Below are 17731 nucleotides of genomic sequence, written 5' to 3' on the forward strand. Positions count from 1 at the left end.
TAGAATGGAGCTGGATTTATTTTCACTGCATTTGTTCTTTAAATCACTAAAAGTAAATGTAAGTACATAAAAATCTAGACTGCATATTGAAAACAAAACAAAAACCAACTACAAAGTAAACTACATATCGAAAAGCATGCCTGATACATAAAATTAAATGTTACCAAACTATGATATTTTGTAAATATTCTTCATAGAGGTTGGCAATTTTAAGGTGTAAAATGTTTTATAAATTATTTTGAAAAACTTGAACACCCAATGGAAATGTAAGCAAAGTGAACAGATAAGAAAGGACATCATTGAACATTAAAATGCTTCCATCTTTTAAATTTCTCTTGCTGTTGTTTTTCTCCATTGCTTCTAATTTTTAGGTTCACATAGGAAATAACCCATAAATCCATGTGAGGATGTTTTCTGAAGTCTTATTTTATCTAAAATATATTATTAGCGAGAAATGTTTCTTTATACACTTTTTCTTGCTGATCTGTGTACTTTGAACACATGATTTTACTTGACACAAGGTATAAATATAGAAATAAAGTTGAATGCTTTATCTATATTTCCATGGTCCTGTGATTTATATATTTCTTTCACTCCCTTCCACAATTCTGAATCACTCTTTCCATTCTATCTGATCAACAAAGTCACCAGCTTCAAAGAATATTTATTTTTGATGGCTAAAATTCCTTTTGGAACAAGTTGCCCAGGAAAACTTCATTTAGTTACTAAGTCTAAAATCAACTAAGGAGACTCTGAGTTTCCACTGCAGAGGGCACAGTTTCCAACCCTGGTCCAGGAACTGAGATCCTGTATGCCTTATAGCAAAGCCTAAAAAACAAAACCCATAACAACAACAACAACAACAAAGCAAAGCAACCCAAGAAAATATAGCAATTCTTACTTTAGAAATTATAAGGAAATTATGACATTTTTTGTACAATATGGAACTATGGAACTTTACTTAGGTCTTAAAAGATGACCACCACACTCTGTCATCTTTGGTTTATAAATATTACAAAGAATAAAGTATAATGTATCTATAATTAAAATAATAAAATGAAGATAAAAGGCTTGAGGACTACTTGAATATTCAGTTACTGAGAGATTTATACAGTAAGTGGAGCTTCCCAACTGGCACAGTGGTAAAGAATCTGCCTGCCAATCCAAGAGATGTGAGTTCGGCCCCTGGGTCAGGAACATCCTCTGGAGGAGGAAATGGCAACCCACTGCAGTATTGTTACCTGAAAAGGCCCATGGACAGAGGAGCCTGGCAGGCTACAGTCCGTGGGGGTCACAAAGAGTGGGACACATATAAGTGACTGAGCGTGCGTGCGCGCGCGCGCACACACACACACACACACTAAGTGAAATGAGAACAGGTTAGAAAAAGAAACTCTGCGTTGTGTACTGCAATCCCTAAAAAGTTATGGTTGTAGCCTTTTGTCATATTTTCATGTCTACTCTTCGATTCTTTGGGCCACAATATTGCTGCTGGGACTTGCTATCTGAATCCCCAGATGCACTTGTTAACTGGCTTACCTTTCAGTTCAATTCAGATCAGTTGCTCAGTTGTGTCCAACTATTTGCAACCCTATGAACTGCAGCATGCCAGGCCTCCCTGTCCACCAACAACTGCCAGAGTCCACCCACTCTCACGTCCATTGAGTCGGTGATGCCATCCAACCATCTTATCCTCTGCCATCCCCTTCTCATCCTGCCCTCAATTTTTCCCAGCATCAGAGTCTTTTCCAATGAGTCAGCTGTTCGCATCAGGTGGCCAAAGTATTGCAGTTTCAGCTTCAGCATCAGTCCTTCCAATGAACACCCAGGACTGATCTCCTTTAGGATGGACTGGTTGGATCTCCTTGCAGTCCAAGGGACTCTCAAGAGTCTTCTCCAACATCATGGTTCAAAAGCATCAATTCTTTGGTGCTCAGCTTTCTTTATAGTCCAACTCTCACATCCATACATGACCACTGGAAAAACCATAGCCTTGACTAGACAGACCTTTTTTGACAAAGTAATGTCTCTGCTTTTTAATATGCTATCTAGGTTGGTCATAACTTTCCTTCCAAGGAGTAAGCCTCTTTTAATTTCATGGCTGCAATCACCATCTGCAGTGATTTTGGAGCCTCAGAAAAGGCTTACCTTTAGGTTCAGCCAAAGGCAGAAAAAAAAGAGAAAGGGGAGGGGGAGGAAAAGGAGGAAAAGTTCAAAGGAAATGGGAAGGAGAAAAGAAAGAAATGTCTTCTTGCTTTCCAGTTTCTTACCATACTCTACTCAGAAGCAAAAGCAGCAGTCTGGCTTGTCCCAGGGACCAAAGACCAACGGGGCCTGTGCCTAGAAGCTGAAACGTGTAGACACCCTTAAAGCTCTGTCTCTTCCTCATAAGCCTCATATCAGATGAGCAGAGCATGTCCTCCGACCTCTGAGATTCTGACAAGGATGTTTCTTCCCTATTGTCCGCACACGCAAAGAGTGATAGCTGCTTTCTGAAGTTAGTAATCATTAAATCAGAGACTGCCTTGGTGATCCAGTGGTTAAGAGCACACCTCCAATGTAGGCACCACAGGTTCAATCCCTGGGCGGGGAGCTAAGATCTCATATGCCACGGGGCAACTAAGCCCACACACTATAACGAGACAGCCTATGTGCTACAACAACAGAAGTCCACGGACTGCAACTAGAGAAGCCTGCATGAAGCAACGAAGACCCAACACAACCAAAATAATTAAATAAATAAAATACCATTAAAAGAACACATTCTTCATCTCTCCAGGCTTCCAAAATCTAACATTCCACATATTCAACCTCACTAGGGATTTCTTTTCCTAAGTGGACCTGCCTCATATAACACACCATGTACAACATATTCAACATGGAATAATTTTGAACCAATTTACAATCTTAAAAGTCAACATGGTACTTTAAGTTCTAATATTAAACTCAATATACATACAGTTTATATACTAGTTTTTATTCATCTAACTATCTAATAAAAAATAAAGATAACTTATAATATGTAAGTGATAGTGAGAGAGAAAGGAATAAATAGTTCCAGGTCTCAAAGATTTTACTGAAACACATGTAAAGTATCTTCCTAGTACCAGTGAGTACCTACATGTTGTCAAAATGTAATCTCGGTACAATGTTGAGAGATTAACACTAATAACCATTGTTCAAACTTGAGGAAACAGAAATTAAGAAGTTTGTATTACTTGTCAAATAAAAAATTAGAGTCAAATTACCTATCCTGGTTTTCATAAACTCCAGTGTAGTTCTTTCTAACATTAGTATAGACACACAGAGAGATGCTTCATTGAGAAAGTGAATGCAATGTAGAAATTTACATAAAACATAATAGAAGCACAAATAGAGTATAGTGGCACATATGAACCAAGGTTGAAGGAAGACATGAAGTTTAAACACATAAAGGAAGGATGAACAAAGGTCATTTTATCAAGACACAAAAAGAAATATACACAGAGGTCAGAAGTCCACCTATGAGTCACAGTAAACATTAAATGCATATTTTTAAAGTAAGCCTGAAGAAATAATTAAAAGTGAGAAAAGAGGCAAAAGTCAGAAATGCTGCTATCCATAACAATGGCTATTAGATAATTGCATACATAGACGTATCTGATGGTCTATAGTCCATGGGGTCGCAAAAGATCTGAACCTGATTTAGTGACTAAACAACAACCAACCAATACATACACATATATAATCTATCAATATATCTACATAATGTGTAGGTATATACATTTATAAGCATATAGACATAACTGGGAGATATTATAGGTTTGGTATATTCACTTTATTGTGATAAGGCAAATTAGGCTTCCCTGGTGGCTCAGACAGTAAAGAGTCTGCCTGCAGTGCAGGAGACCCTGGTTCGATCCCTGGGTCAAGAAGATGCCCTGCAGAAGGAAACATTGCCTTAAAAAAATCCCTGGATGGAGAACCTGGCAGGCTACAGTCCATGGGGTTGCAAAGAGTTGGACATGAATGAGCAACTTCACTTTCACTTTCCAATAAGGCAAATATCATTAATAAAGCAGGTCAACACATTTTCAGTGTGCATATGTCTAAGTGTGCACACTGAAATATTACTTCTAATAAATATACATATATTGGGACTTCCTTAGTGGTCCAGTGGTTAAGAATCCACTGTCCTTTTCAGGGGACTTGTGCTTGATTCCTTGTGGGGCAACTAAGATACCACATGCCACAGGGAACTAAACCCAAGCACTGCAACTAGAGAAGTCCACATGCCACATAGAAGAACCAGCCAAAATAAAATAGAATAATTTAAAAATTTTATGCAAATCAATAAAAACTAAAAAATATGCATATTCTAGTTGAAACATACTTTAAAATGCTAACCACCATCTAAACTTTCAGTGAGTTATAATCTTTTTCAATAGTAACATCAGAGATGGCAGATCACCATAACTTATACAGTAATGAAAAAGTTTAAAACATTGCAAGAATTACCAAAATGTGACATGTAACAGAGACATGAGTGAGCAAATGTTGTTGGAAAAACAGTGCTAATAGACTTGCTTGATGCAGGGTTGCCACAAATCTTTAACCTGTAAAAATGTAGTATCTGCAAAGCACAAAACTATCAAGTGCAATAGACAATATACTTCTATGCACACACACATACACACACACAAACACACATATACACATACGTAAAGAGATGACCAATTATGTGTTAGGACTATTCTTAAGCTATTTTCACTTGACATGTAGTTTAATTTCCCTAAAATTTCTGTAACATAATTATTATCAATGTCTCTATTATTCAGATGTGATAATATATGAAACCCCAAAACCACTGTACACTGCAATGACAAAAACAAAAAATAATAAAGGAAGTAAGAACAAAACAATAAAGAGAATATATATATATTTATATTTATATACACATATGGAATCTTATTCTGTGTAAAAACTGACAAAGGTGTGTTCCTTATTGTAAAATAACAGGTGTTCAATTGTAAAATGAATCATAGTCCTCATAATGGATGTTAAAATAAAATGTGATACTTAGGTCATTAAACTCATGAAAGTCTAAAGAAAATAAAATTTGTGTGTTTTAACAGTCCAGTACATGGTCCAATTTAAAACATTTTAGATAGCATCAAAGCAAAGAAGTAGGCTGCACATTTTGAAATATTCTCAATCAATCCTAAACTTGTAAATTGAAAAGGCACAAAGATAAGAGAATTAAAAAGACTCACTCATAGCTATTCACATCTTGACGGTTCTTTTCACTCCAACACTGAAACGCATCATTACCCTTTCATCAGCCTCCAATTTCTAACCCTGAGTCCTGCTAGGAAAATATTCTCTAGGATAATATTTTGGAGCTCATCACTTTTCTGAGAGCTTCTTTCACATCCTTGTTGCTCAGACTATAGATCAGGGGGTTCAGCATGGGGATCACTACAGTGTAGAACACCGTGGCCACTTTGTCAGTATCCATGCTGTTGCCAGAGTGGGGCCGGCAATAAATGAAAAGGATTGTTCCGTGAAAGACAATGATGACAGTGAGGTGGGAAGCACAGGTGGAAAAAGCTTTGCGCCTTTTGTCTGCAGAGTGCATCCTCAGGATGGTGATGAGAATAAACAAGTAGGACATGAGGATGACTGTGATGGTGATGATCTCATAGAATGTGGCCACAATGTATAGCACCAATTGATTCACGATGACATCAGAGCAAGCAAGAGACAAGAGAGGGGGGAGGTCACAAAAGAAGTGGTTGATCACATTTGATCTGTAGGATGGGATCTGAAGAGCTAAACACAAGTGAATCAGAGAACACACAACACCGTTGAGATAGCAACAAGACACCAACTCCACACAGAGATTCCGGGACATGGTGATCATATAGAGCAGCGGGTCAGAGATGGCCACAAAGCGATCATAGGCCATCACTGCCAGCAGAATGACCTCAGTTACCACAAATGTGCAAAACAGGTAGAACTGCACTGCACATTCCAGGAAGGAAATGGCTTTGTCTTCATTTAAGATGTTAGCTAGTATCTTTGGTGTGATGGTCGTGGAGTAACAGAAATCCACAAAGGACAAGTGGCTGAGGAAAAAGTACATGGGGGTGTGGAGTCTAGAGCTGACCTGAATGAGAGCAATCATGCCCAGGTTTCCCCAAACTGTGACTCCATAGATGGAAAGAAACAGCAGGAAGAGGAAGACTCTAAGCTCAGGGGCATCTGAGAATCCAAGGAGGATGAAGTCTGTCACAGCAGTGCAGTTTTTCTCATCCATGTCCTCACTTTACTGTGGTTGCAGAAAAATATTAATAGTTATTCTCCATGAGATCTTCCCCAATTTAGTTTTGACTGTCTCCTAAAAGGGGAGAAGGCAATGGCAACCCACTCCAGTACTCTTGCCTGGAAAATGTTGCAGTCCATGGGGTCTCTAAGAGTAGGACACGACTGAGCGGCTTCACTTTCACTTTTCACTTTCATACATTAGAGAAGGAAATGGCAACCCACTCCAGTGTCCTTGCCTGAAGAATCCCAGGGAAGGGGGAGCCTGGCAGCCTGCCATCTATGGGGTTGCACAGAGTTGGACACGACTGAAGCAGCAGAAGCAGCAGCAGTAGTCTCCTAAAAGAGACATGACAATATATAGGAATTATTTTATAGCAAAGAAATAAGGCATTACTTTTGGGAAGTTTAGGAAAAGTTCAGAATTTGCATCACTCAAATACATCGAGTCCGTAGTTTACTACACAGATCACAGGAAAGACTTGCTTCCGTATGAGCCTGTATGATTCCTTAAACTAGTTATACACAATTCGGAGCTTAGAACTTAATCATCAGAAGGATATCAAATATTATTTAATTATCCATATTGTTTTTTATTAAATTAGTATGTACTCAGCACTATATATAAGGGCTTCCCTGGTGGCTCAGTTGGTAAAGAACCTGCCTGCAGTGCGGGAGACCTGGGATCGATCCCTAGGTTGGGAAGATCCCCTGGAGAAGGGAACGGCTACCCACTCCAGTATTCTGGCCTGCAGAATCCCACGGACTGTATAGTCCAAGGGGTTGCAAAGAGTAGAACACTACTGAGAAAATTTCAGTCACTATGTATAAAATAAATAACAAGGACCTATTGTACTGCAAAGGGGACTATATTCCATATCTTATAATAATTTATAATGGAGAAGACTCTGAAAAAGAATATATCTATATCTATACAGAATAGATACAGTTACATAGATATAGACATATCTCAGTCATTTACTGTATACCTGAAAGGAACACAGCATTGAAAATTCACTATAGGTCAATAAAATGGTTATTAAAAATATTCCAATACCTTTTTACTGACTTACTCTTTAATCATTTTTCAAAGTATTGGGATTCAGTGGATACTTTTTTAGAAAATATTACATAGTAGTCATCTACTTTTGTAATGAAATATGTGAAGTATGCTTATTTAAGATTGCTAATTCACAAGTGTTTGTTTATTTAAATATGATTTAGTTGGGAAAGCAGATTTTATAATCTATATATTTTCCTATAAAATTTGTATAGTGGAGCCGGGTGGGCTGCAGTCCATGGGGTGGCAAAGAGTCAGACTTCACTTTCACTTTTCACTTTGATGCATTGGAGAAGGAAATGGCAACCCACTCCTGTATTCTTGCCTGGAGAGTTCCAGGGAAGGCAGAACGTGGTGGGCTGCTGTCTATGGGGTCGCACAGAGTCAGACACAACTGAAGCGACTTAGCAGTAGCAGCAGCAGCATTGTTAATTATGGTACACACTGTCTGTCATTCTTCAGGGAACTGATATTCAAAATCTAACATTCTGTAACTGTGACTCTCAAGCCTTATGAAGACCTATTTGACAAATATATCCTCTGTTTTAGCTCTATTTGAAGAGCTAAACAATTATGTGAACATGTAATTAACAGAAATGCTTGCTGCTGCATTGCACCATTATTTATGAAGGTAAAATTTAGAAATAAAGTGTCCAGCAACAGGAAAAAAGTTCAAAGATATACTGCATACATATTATGGAAAATCACTCAGCTTTTTGAAGAAGTTTGCTTTTTTAAAATATAAATTTATTTATTTTAATTGGAGGCTAATTACTTTACAATATTTTAGTGGTTTTGCCATACATGAAGAAGTTTTAATGATCCAAAAATGATTATGATGAGATGGCAAGTGAAAACATAGTAAGCCAGATTACACAGACAGAATTTTATACATGCATACATAAGCTGCATTGTATATCTGATCTTCACAACATACATTAAATATAAGTATTTTACTCTGATAACTTTAAAAATAAACTTTACAAAAGAATCTTGCCCGAGTTCTCGCAAAACATAAAAGTTTTAAGGGTTGTGTTTATTATTTTTTTTTTAAATAAAGGAGATATATATTCAAAGCTTTTGACATATTGAAAATGCCAATGAAGGGATTTTCTCTCCTCAACCTTAGTAACAATAAAATGATTTGGAGGCACCAGTTGGTTATTTTCAGGGGGAAAGAAATCTGGCATAAACCCCAACACATCCAGGTATTTTCCACATTCTTCAAATAACTTCAAAAAGGTTACTGTGTGCATGTGTGTTCAGTTGTGTCCAACTATTTAGAACTCTAGGGACTGTAGCCTGCTAAGCCACTACATACATTAGATTTCTCAGACAAGAATACTAGAGTGGGTAGCCATCCCTGTCTCCAGGGGAGACCCTGAACCTGGGTCTCTGCATTACAGGCAGATTCTTTACTCTCTGAGCCACCAGGGAAGCCCCCTGGACAGATGAGATGCTGCTAAATAGTCTACAAGGTACAGAGCAGCATCTCCCTCCCCACCCCCATCCTCCACACACCCACAACACATGAAGAGACTAAAATATAATTTGGCCCAAAATGTGAATAGTATCAAATGTGAGAAAATTACTATAGAGAGACATCTACAAATCCCTTTGGCACAAGGACAAGGTAATCCCTTTCCTGTCTGATCCAGAGGTAGTTCACATGTCTGTGTTCCTCCTGGAACAGTTCCGAGGACCCCTCAGCACCAACTCCCAGCCTCAGAGTGACTGTCAGGACACTCTCCCTGCTGTCTTTCCCAGGTTCCGTGGATGGAGTTAAAGTGAGGGGGGAGGAGGAGGGAAGGGGAGAGGAATCAAGCATTCCTCCTTGTTGGCTCACACTCTTTCCCTCTTACACTGACAACTGTTTCAAGATATTTGGCTCTGCAGATGGAGTTGTTCCCATTTCCTGTCGAGATTGTTTCTCAGCACAAGAAGTGAAAATACTTTCAAAAAGGAGTCCTCAAAATTTGGGCATTTCTTAAAATACTCTATAAATACAGGCTAACTACAGACTTTTAAAAATATGTCTAACGTCACTACCCTCTTTTACAATTGTTCCCCCTCTCATACATGGCTAACAATGCTACCCTTATGAGAAGACAAACAAACAAGCTTCCACACCTCAGGAAATACAGTTCAGTCCATTCCCCCAGAAACAGAGTGTAGTCCAACCAACCTGTGAGATAGATCTTGCTTCCTGTTTGTGAAGAGGCTATGAGGGAAAATGTTACATGTTTTACATTTTTATGTGTGTATATCCCTGGAGCTCATATTTCTTAAGCTTCCAAACCAATCATTGATCTCTGAGGGACAACAACAAGACGTCAAGCAAACAACTTCATCTTGGGACTCAAATAATTAAGGAGTTTTATGAGATGCAGTCAGATGGGAAAAGCTATTTAAAGCTGGTTCATGTACCAAGTCTCTTCAATAATGTCTGACTCTTTGTTACTCTATGGACCATAGCCCACCAGGCTCCTATGTCCATGGGATTCTCCAGGCAAGAATACAGGAGTGGGTTGCCATGCTCTCCTCCAGGGCATCTTCCTGACCCAGGGATTTGAACCTGTGTCTCCTGAATTGCAGGTGGATTCTTTATCCACTGAGCCACCTGGAAAGCCCCAAGTTGATACATGTTATTACAGTTCAACACAATTCCTTTCAGATGTCATGATGAACTGCGGAGCATTTTTTGCTGCTTTCAAACATTGCCCTCTGAACCAGGGATTATGTTGCCATTATGAAATATGTGGATAAGTCTTATAAACTGTGCCAGTCTTACACTTAGAACTCCTTTCTGGAGGACATAGGGTTTGAAGTCACAATAGCATTCTACCGAATACCAGGAAGGGGTGGAAATAATGATCCGCCTTTGCTGAGAATAACAGCAATTGCTCACATTTGCTGATCACTTTGTGTGTGCTGTGTACTCTTCTGAATGCAACCACCCACACCTTTCATCTTTATAAAAATAAGTGAGATGATTATAGCTATAAAAATAAGTGAGATGATTACTGCTATGCAGCATCTAAGATGACTTAGACACTGGCAGCTGTAACTTGCACAAAGTCATAAGTGCAATCACTGATAGAATGAGCTCATATGTTGCTCTTTGGTTTTTGCCATCTGGCCCTGTGTTAGGAAGAGCAAAGCTACTGATGGTGCTGGAAACCGTGCTCCCTGCTCAACGCAGAGACCGTTTAATGAGTCTGCCTGAAGGATCTCTCCCAAGTCACTTCTTATCTGACTGCATAACCTCTCCTTCAACCAACAGTGCTCAAAGGAGAGTCTGTTGTGTGTGCCCATGAATATACCAAACATTCAAGAATTCCATGTAATTTCGTTTTTCAGAAACAAGGATTCCTCTTATTCATTCATGTATTACCCCGTGAATTATCTCAATTAGAAAAGCAAAAACAAACTCCCAAAACTTAAAACATAAGAGTGCTATGAAGTACTGCTTTCCAGAAATCCTGACATTATCTTTGTGTGTGTGTGTGTGTAATAAAGTTTTATTAAAATATAAAGGAGATAGAGAAAGTTTCTGACATAAGCATCAGTTAATCAAGATTTTTCCAACCCTTGACATGACTTCTTGTTTCTCTCTGGTTTATATATCTTTTTTTTTTTCTCAAAAAATAAGGACTTTACACAGGCATTTTAGACTATACAGTGATGTTTTGAAATTAGATATTAGTGGATTGATGATTATATCTATTTAGTATCTATTTTTTGTTGTTGTTGTTCTTCGTATACCCTTAAAGTATTGCCAGTTTTAAAATGCATCTCCCTGAGGGAGAGAGTTCCATTACAGGAAGAATAATAAGACATCTATAAAGAACAGCATGGGCAGTGATGTTTTATATCATCTGGGCAAAATGAACTCTCTGCTTATCTATTTATCTAAGTCTTAAAGGCAGGGCAGGTATTTTTTTAAGTAATTTAAATATAAACTTATAATTGAATTCTATTTAATGATCATTTTAATAAAATGTATAATAAAATTATGAAGTTGTAAGTTTTTGATGAACTATATTTATGCAAATAAGATACTATAGTTTTATTAAAGTATTATATCAAAAGATTCAATGGTATCAACAAGTTAAATTGTCTAAACTTTTTAATTGCACATTTTAATCAAGTTGCATTTAAGAAAAGCTGATATGCTTAGTTGCTATATGATAAGACTTGAGAAGGTCTTTGTGGTAACATCAGAAATTAAGAAGGTCAGTGGTTTTAAAGACAGCATAACAAGCTACTCCAAAACACTAGCTTAAAAAACAAAAACAGAAAACATCTGCTTATTGCATGGATCACTATTACATGAGTCAGTAAGGTCAGTACCCTTATCTGATCTTGACATGGCTGATCTTGGCTGGTGTACTTATGTGTATTTTATCAGCTTTGCAGTCTAGGTGATTTAAGAAGGCCTCACACTCTAGTCAGGAGGTTGCTAAATGCTATTTCATGGAATAGGGGTGTAAGGCATATTGCTCATTATCCAATAGGCTAGCCTGTGCTTATTCAACATGGAAGTTTTCTAAGAGACTATGCAAATTCCAAGAGATTTTGAGAAAGCCACAGGGCCATCAGATGCTTGAAGATGGCACAATGTCTCTTCATCTACCTTTTATATCAGCCAAAGCTAGTCACAAAGTAGTCTACATTCAGAACATGGAGAGATTGATTCTACCATTAATCAGAAGAGTAGAAAGGGGCTTGGATACCTGGATAACTGAAGACCTGGGATCATGTTGAAAACTACCATATTGGCTAGCAAATCACCTTAAAAGATAAAACTTCCAAAATTTTAGTCTTCAGCAAAATTAGAAGGCAATCTAACTTTAATGCATTACTTTAAAAAATTTGAAGAAAGATCATTGTGAGAAATTGGCTGAAATATTTGTGTCATTCCTATTCCAGCACAAATCCTGACATATTCTATTCCCATTTACATTTAATGCTCTCAAATATTATGAGTGTTTAGATCTTTTGAAAAGTAGACATTGCAGAATTTATCTAGACATATTGAATAGAGAGAATAGTGTACAAATTATTCAAGCAAAAGTGAGCTATTAATGTTAGGTGAAGTAAAAGTCACTCAGTCATGTCCAACTCTTTGCGACCCCATGGAATTCTCCAGACCAGAACATTGGAAGACCTGTTATTTCTGTTTTTCAATATTTATTCATTTGACTACACCAGACCTTAGTTGCAGCACATAGAACCTTTCAGTTGCAGCACGAGGAATCTAGTTCCCTGACCAGAGATCAAAGCCAGGATCCCTGAATTGGGAGTGCAGACTCTTAGTCCCTGGACCACCAAGAAAGTCCCATGATCTGGTATTTCTAATTTGCAAAATTGAATAGGTCTGGATGCTAGTAACTACCTTCTTTTCGTATGTTGAATATGGTCATATAGGCAACTGGTTTTAAGCTCTTAGGGCAACTCCAACTACTGTTATTTTAAAGCTAGGAGTTTAGTTGAGAGGGTTTCCCTTGTGGCTCAACTGGTAAAGAATCTGCATGCAATGCGGGATACATGGGTTTGATCCCTGGGTTGGGATGATTCCCTGGAGAAGGGAAAGGCTACCCACTCCAGTATTCTGGCCTGAAGAATTCTATGGACAAGTCCATGGGGTCACAAAGAATCGGACACAACTGAGCAACTTTCACTTTCACTTTCTTTAGTTGAGAAGGATACAGACATTTTATTCAGGGGGAAAAAAAAAGAACTGATAATGTTTTTGATGTCTTCATAGGCAGAATAATTGCTTGAAATGCATGTTAGGCAGGTACTCACCATGCTTCCTTTTTGTATGTAAAATTTTCTAAGATCTGGTCTACAATTTTTAAGTCTCTGGTGGACTCTATCACTGGAGAAGGAAATGGCAGCCCACTCCAGTATTCTTGCCTGGGAAATTCCATGTATAGAGGATCCATGACTCACAGCTCTAAAGCAAGGACAGCTCCAGGTGATCTGAGATGTGCCACATTGTTAACACCTCACACCATTGCCACCACTTGTTTGTCAAAGCCTCTGCACAGCAAAGGAAATGATCAACAGAAAGAAGAGGCAGCAGAGTGGGAGGAAATATTTGCAATGCATGTATCTGATAAAGTAAGGGTCCTCAAATTCCAGGATTTAATGTCTGACAATCTAAGGCGGGTCTGATAATAAAAGTTTTGCAGCAAACTAAATGCCCAAACCCACTTAAAACATTTTAGGTGGATCAAACCAAAGAAGTAGGCTGCAAATTTTGAAATATGTTCAATTCTATTCTTATAAGTTGACAAGGCACAAAGATTGTTGTTCAGTCACTAAGTCATATTTGATACTTGTGACCCCATGGGTTGCAGCTCGTCAGGCTTCCCTGTCCTTCCCTATCTCCTGAAGTTTGCTCAGACTCATGTCCATTGAGTCAGGGATAAGTGAGTCAAAAAGACTCACTCCAAGGTACCCTCTTCTTGACTGTTCTTCCATTTCCAACACTGAGTCCACCATTTCACCCTTCTGCCAGCCTCTGATTTGGGACTTAGAGTCCCACTAGGACAATATTTTGGAGCTCACCACTTTTCTGAGAGCTTCTTTCACATCCTTGTTCCTCAGACTATAGATCAGGGGGTTCAGCATGGGGATCACTGGGTGTAGAACACTGTGGCCACTCTGTCAATGCCCATGCTGGTGCCAGAGTGGGGCCGGCAATAAATGAAAAGGATTGTTCCCTGTAAGACAGCAATGGCAGCGAGGTGGGAGGCACAGGTGGAAAAGGCTTTCCACCTTCCCTCTGCTGAGTGCATCCTCAGGATGGTGATGGGAATAAACAGGTAAGAGATAAGGATGATCATGCTTCTGATGATCTCACTGAAAGTGGCCACAATGTATAGCACCAATTGATTCACAGTGACATCAGAGCAAGCAAGAGACAACAGAGGGGGAAGATCACAAAAGAAGTGGTTGATCACATTTGATCTGTAGGATGGGATCTGAAGAGCTAAACACAAGTGAATCACAGAACATACAGTAACATTGAGATAGCAACAAGACACCAACTCCACGCAGAGATTTCAAAACACAGCGACCATGTAGAGCAATGGGTCAGAGATGGCCACAAAGTGGTCATAGGCCATCACTGCCAGCAGAATGACCTCAGTTACCACAAATGTGCAAAACTGGTGGAACTGTACAGCACATTCCAGGAAGGAAATTACTTTGTCTTCTTTTAAGATGTTAACTATCATCTTTGGTGTGCTGATCGTGGAGTAACAGGAATCCACAAAGGACAAGTGGCTGAGGAAAAAGTACATGGGGGTGTGGAGTCCAGAGCTGACCTGAATGAGAGCAATCATGCCCAGGTTTCCCCAAACTGTGACTCCATAGATGGAAAGAAACAGCAGGAAGAGGAAGACTCTGAGCTCAGGAGCATCTGAGAATCCAAGGATGAAGTCTGTCACAGCAGTGCAGTTTTCCTTGTCCATGTCCTCACTTTACTGTGGTTGCAGAAAAATATTAATAGTTATTCTTCATTGGATCACTCCCAATTAGCTACTAAAAAGGACACAAGAATAAATAAGATAGTCAACTTTTTTCAGCAAAGAAATAAAACATTGACATTTTGAAGATTAGGAAAAGTTCAGATATTGTAGCCCACAAATGCATAGAGCTCACATTTATATTCACAGATCACATGAAATAATTCACATCCATGAAAACCTGTGTGTTTATTTAAACTAGTTATACACAATTTGCAGCTTGGAACCAAATCATTAGAAAGACATCAAATGTTATTTAGTTAGCCATATTTGAAATTTAAATATTTTTTTATTTGTAGACTTTTTAATCAGTTATTGAAATACTGGGATCCCTGGGGATTTTTTTTAATACTACACAGGAAATTTCTTTCTTTCTTTTGATGAAATGAATAAAAGTATGCTTATTTAAGATTATTAACACACAAGCATCATGTTTTTATTATTAACCTTTAAATGGAAAAGTGAATTTTATACTCTATTTTAGCATGTTTTTTCTATACAATTAGCCTAGTGATTTTTAAATTATGATATACAATGTTAGTCATTGTTCAGGGAATTGTTATTTAGGTCTAAACTTTCTGAACTGTGACTGAAGCCTTCTAATACCTATTTGACAAGTGAAATCACTACTTTAATATATTCAAGAAATAAAATTTGTGAATATTAAATTAACACAAGTTCTTATTGCCACATTGCACTATTATTTATGATAGGAGCTTAGAAACAAAATGTCAAAGAGCAGGGTAAAAGTTGAGCTACATGTAGATTATGGGAAACTATACAGCTTTCAGAAGAGCTTTCAATGACCTGAAAAATGACTAAGGAAATGGCAAGTTAAAAATAGAAAGCCAGATCACAAAGATAGATACAATATATCTATACATAAGTCATAGTGCATATTTAATTCTCAAACCATCCAAGAAACATAAATATTTTTATCAATATTTTACTCCAATTGCTTTAAAAGTGCATTCAGAAATTTGTCTACTTTTTTTTTAATAAAGGAGAGATACATTAAAAGCCTTTGATATGTAGAAAATGCCAACAAAGGGTAAGACCATGCTTATTTATTCTCTCTCCTGATCCTAAGTAACAATAAAATGACTTAGTAGCACCTACTGCTTATTCCTGGAGGAAAGGAATCTGGACTAAAAGTCAACACAGCCAGATTTTTCCTTATTCTTCAAATAACTTGAAAGAGGTAAATGATATGTGAATTAAGGAATCCTGGCTGAATACAAATAGTAATTCTGATGACATGCATTGCTTTCTTCAATGGCCAGTAATAAGTGAGTTGTCTTTTCTGATTTCGAAGTAGTAAATAATTTTGAAAACCTTTTCCTGTTTTTTAAGTTCTAAAGATGAAAAATTGTCTGCTGATTACTTATAGAGCAGGAGTGATGTTGATCCCTGTTGGACATTTGTCAATGTCTGGAGATATAGTGGGCTGTCACAACAGGAAGGGGTGCTCCTGACATCTAGAGGGCAGACTACAGATGCTGCTAAACAGTGCGCAGGCACAGGACGGCATCTCCTTCCCCATTCCCATCCTCCTCACACACCCACAACATAAGCAAAACCCAAAATATAATCTGGCCCCAAATGTTAATAGTATCACATTTGAGAAAACTGTTGTAGAGATACATGGCCTTGGCACAAGGTCAAACTACTAGCTCTCCTGTCTGCTTCAGAGGTGGTTCACATGCCTCTGCTCCTCCGTCTGCAGTCCTGGACCCCTCACCACCACTCTCAGCATCAGGGTGACTCTCAGGAGAATTTCCCTGCTCTCTTTTCCAGGTTCTGTGGATGGAGTTAATGTGAGAGAAGAAGAAGAGGGAAGGGGAGAGGAATCAAGAATATTCCCCAATTGGCTCACACTTTTTCCCCTGTTACACTAATAGCCATTACAAGGTATTTGATTCTACAGATCTAATTGCTCCCATTTCCTGTTGAGATCATTTTTCAGTAGGTAAAGGGAAAACACTTTCATAGAGTTCTCCAAACTTGGCATTTGTTAAAACACTCTCCAAATATAGACTTTTAAAAATTATTTCTAATGTCATTTCCCTCTTTTACAATTCCTCCTTCTCTGACATGTGGCTAATAATAAATCACCCTCATTAGAAAACAAAGAAGTTTCCAGACATCAGGAAATATCATTTAATCCATTCCTCCCCAAAATATAGTCCGACCAACCTGTTAATCAGTATTGCTCCCTGTGTTTCTGAGGATGCAATGAGGGAAAATGTCACAGGCTTTATGTTTTCATGTGTGTGTATCCAGGGAGCCCACATCCCTTGAGATGCCAGAACCAACCGTTGGTCTCTGTGGGATCTCAACCAGATATCAAGAAAACAAGGTCGTTTTGGGACTCAAACAATGAATGGCTTTCATAAGATGTAAAAATAGGGGGGAAACTCTCCTGAGTTGGTAAATGTTATTGTAAGACAACATGATTCCTTTCAGAGTTTATGATAAATTAGAGTTTTGTATGCTGCATGCAGACATTGCACTATGAACCAGATAATGTTGCCATTATGACCTATGTGAATGAGTCTTATAAACTCTGCTGGTCTTATACTCAAAGCTCCTTTCTGGAGGACATAGGGTCTAAAGTCACAACAGCATCCTGCCAAATACCAGAAAGGGGTGGAAACAATGAACCTCCTTTGCTGAGAATGATAGCAACTGCTTACACTTATTCACCACTTTCTATGTGTTAGGTACTGTTCTGAATACAACTATTAACACATTTCATTTTAAGTACAGTTATGCAGCTTTGTTAACGTGCGTTGAGGCACAGGCAGTTGTCACTTGCACAAAGTCA

The 17731-nt window shown here is 38.2% G+C and overlaps 1 protein-coding gene and 1 pseudogene across 1 annotated transcript; both read right to left on the reverse strand.

Moving 5' to 3' along the window:
• Positions 1 to 5362: 5362 nt before the first annotated feature.
• Positions 5363 to 6353, reverse strand: LOC147357191 (olfactory receptor 5L1-like). The gene has a single exon (XM_086345848.1). The coding sequence runs from the start codon at positions 6296 to 6298 to the stop codon at positions 5363 to 5365; it is 936 nt and encodes a 311-aa protein (XP_086201974.1). The 5' UTR covers positions 6299 to 6353.
• A 7565-nt stretch (positions 6354 to 13918) lies between these two features.
• LOC147357192 (olfactory receptor 5L1-like) lies at positions 13919 to 14889 on the reverse strand (annotated as a pseudogene).
• Between the last annotated feature and the right edge of the window lie 2842 nt (positions 14890 to 17731).

This window comes from Bos grunniens, chromosome 16, assembly GCF_055505025.1.
Source record: "Bos grunniens cultivar Pamir isolate PY7600 chromosome 16, Bosgru_T2T1.0, whole genome shotgun sequence".
In the NCBI taxonomy this organism is placed as follows: Eukaryota; Metazoa; Chordata; class Mammalia; order Artiodactyla; family Bovidae; genus Bos; species Bos grunniens.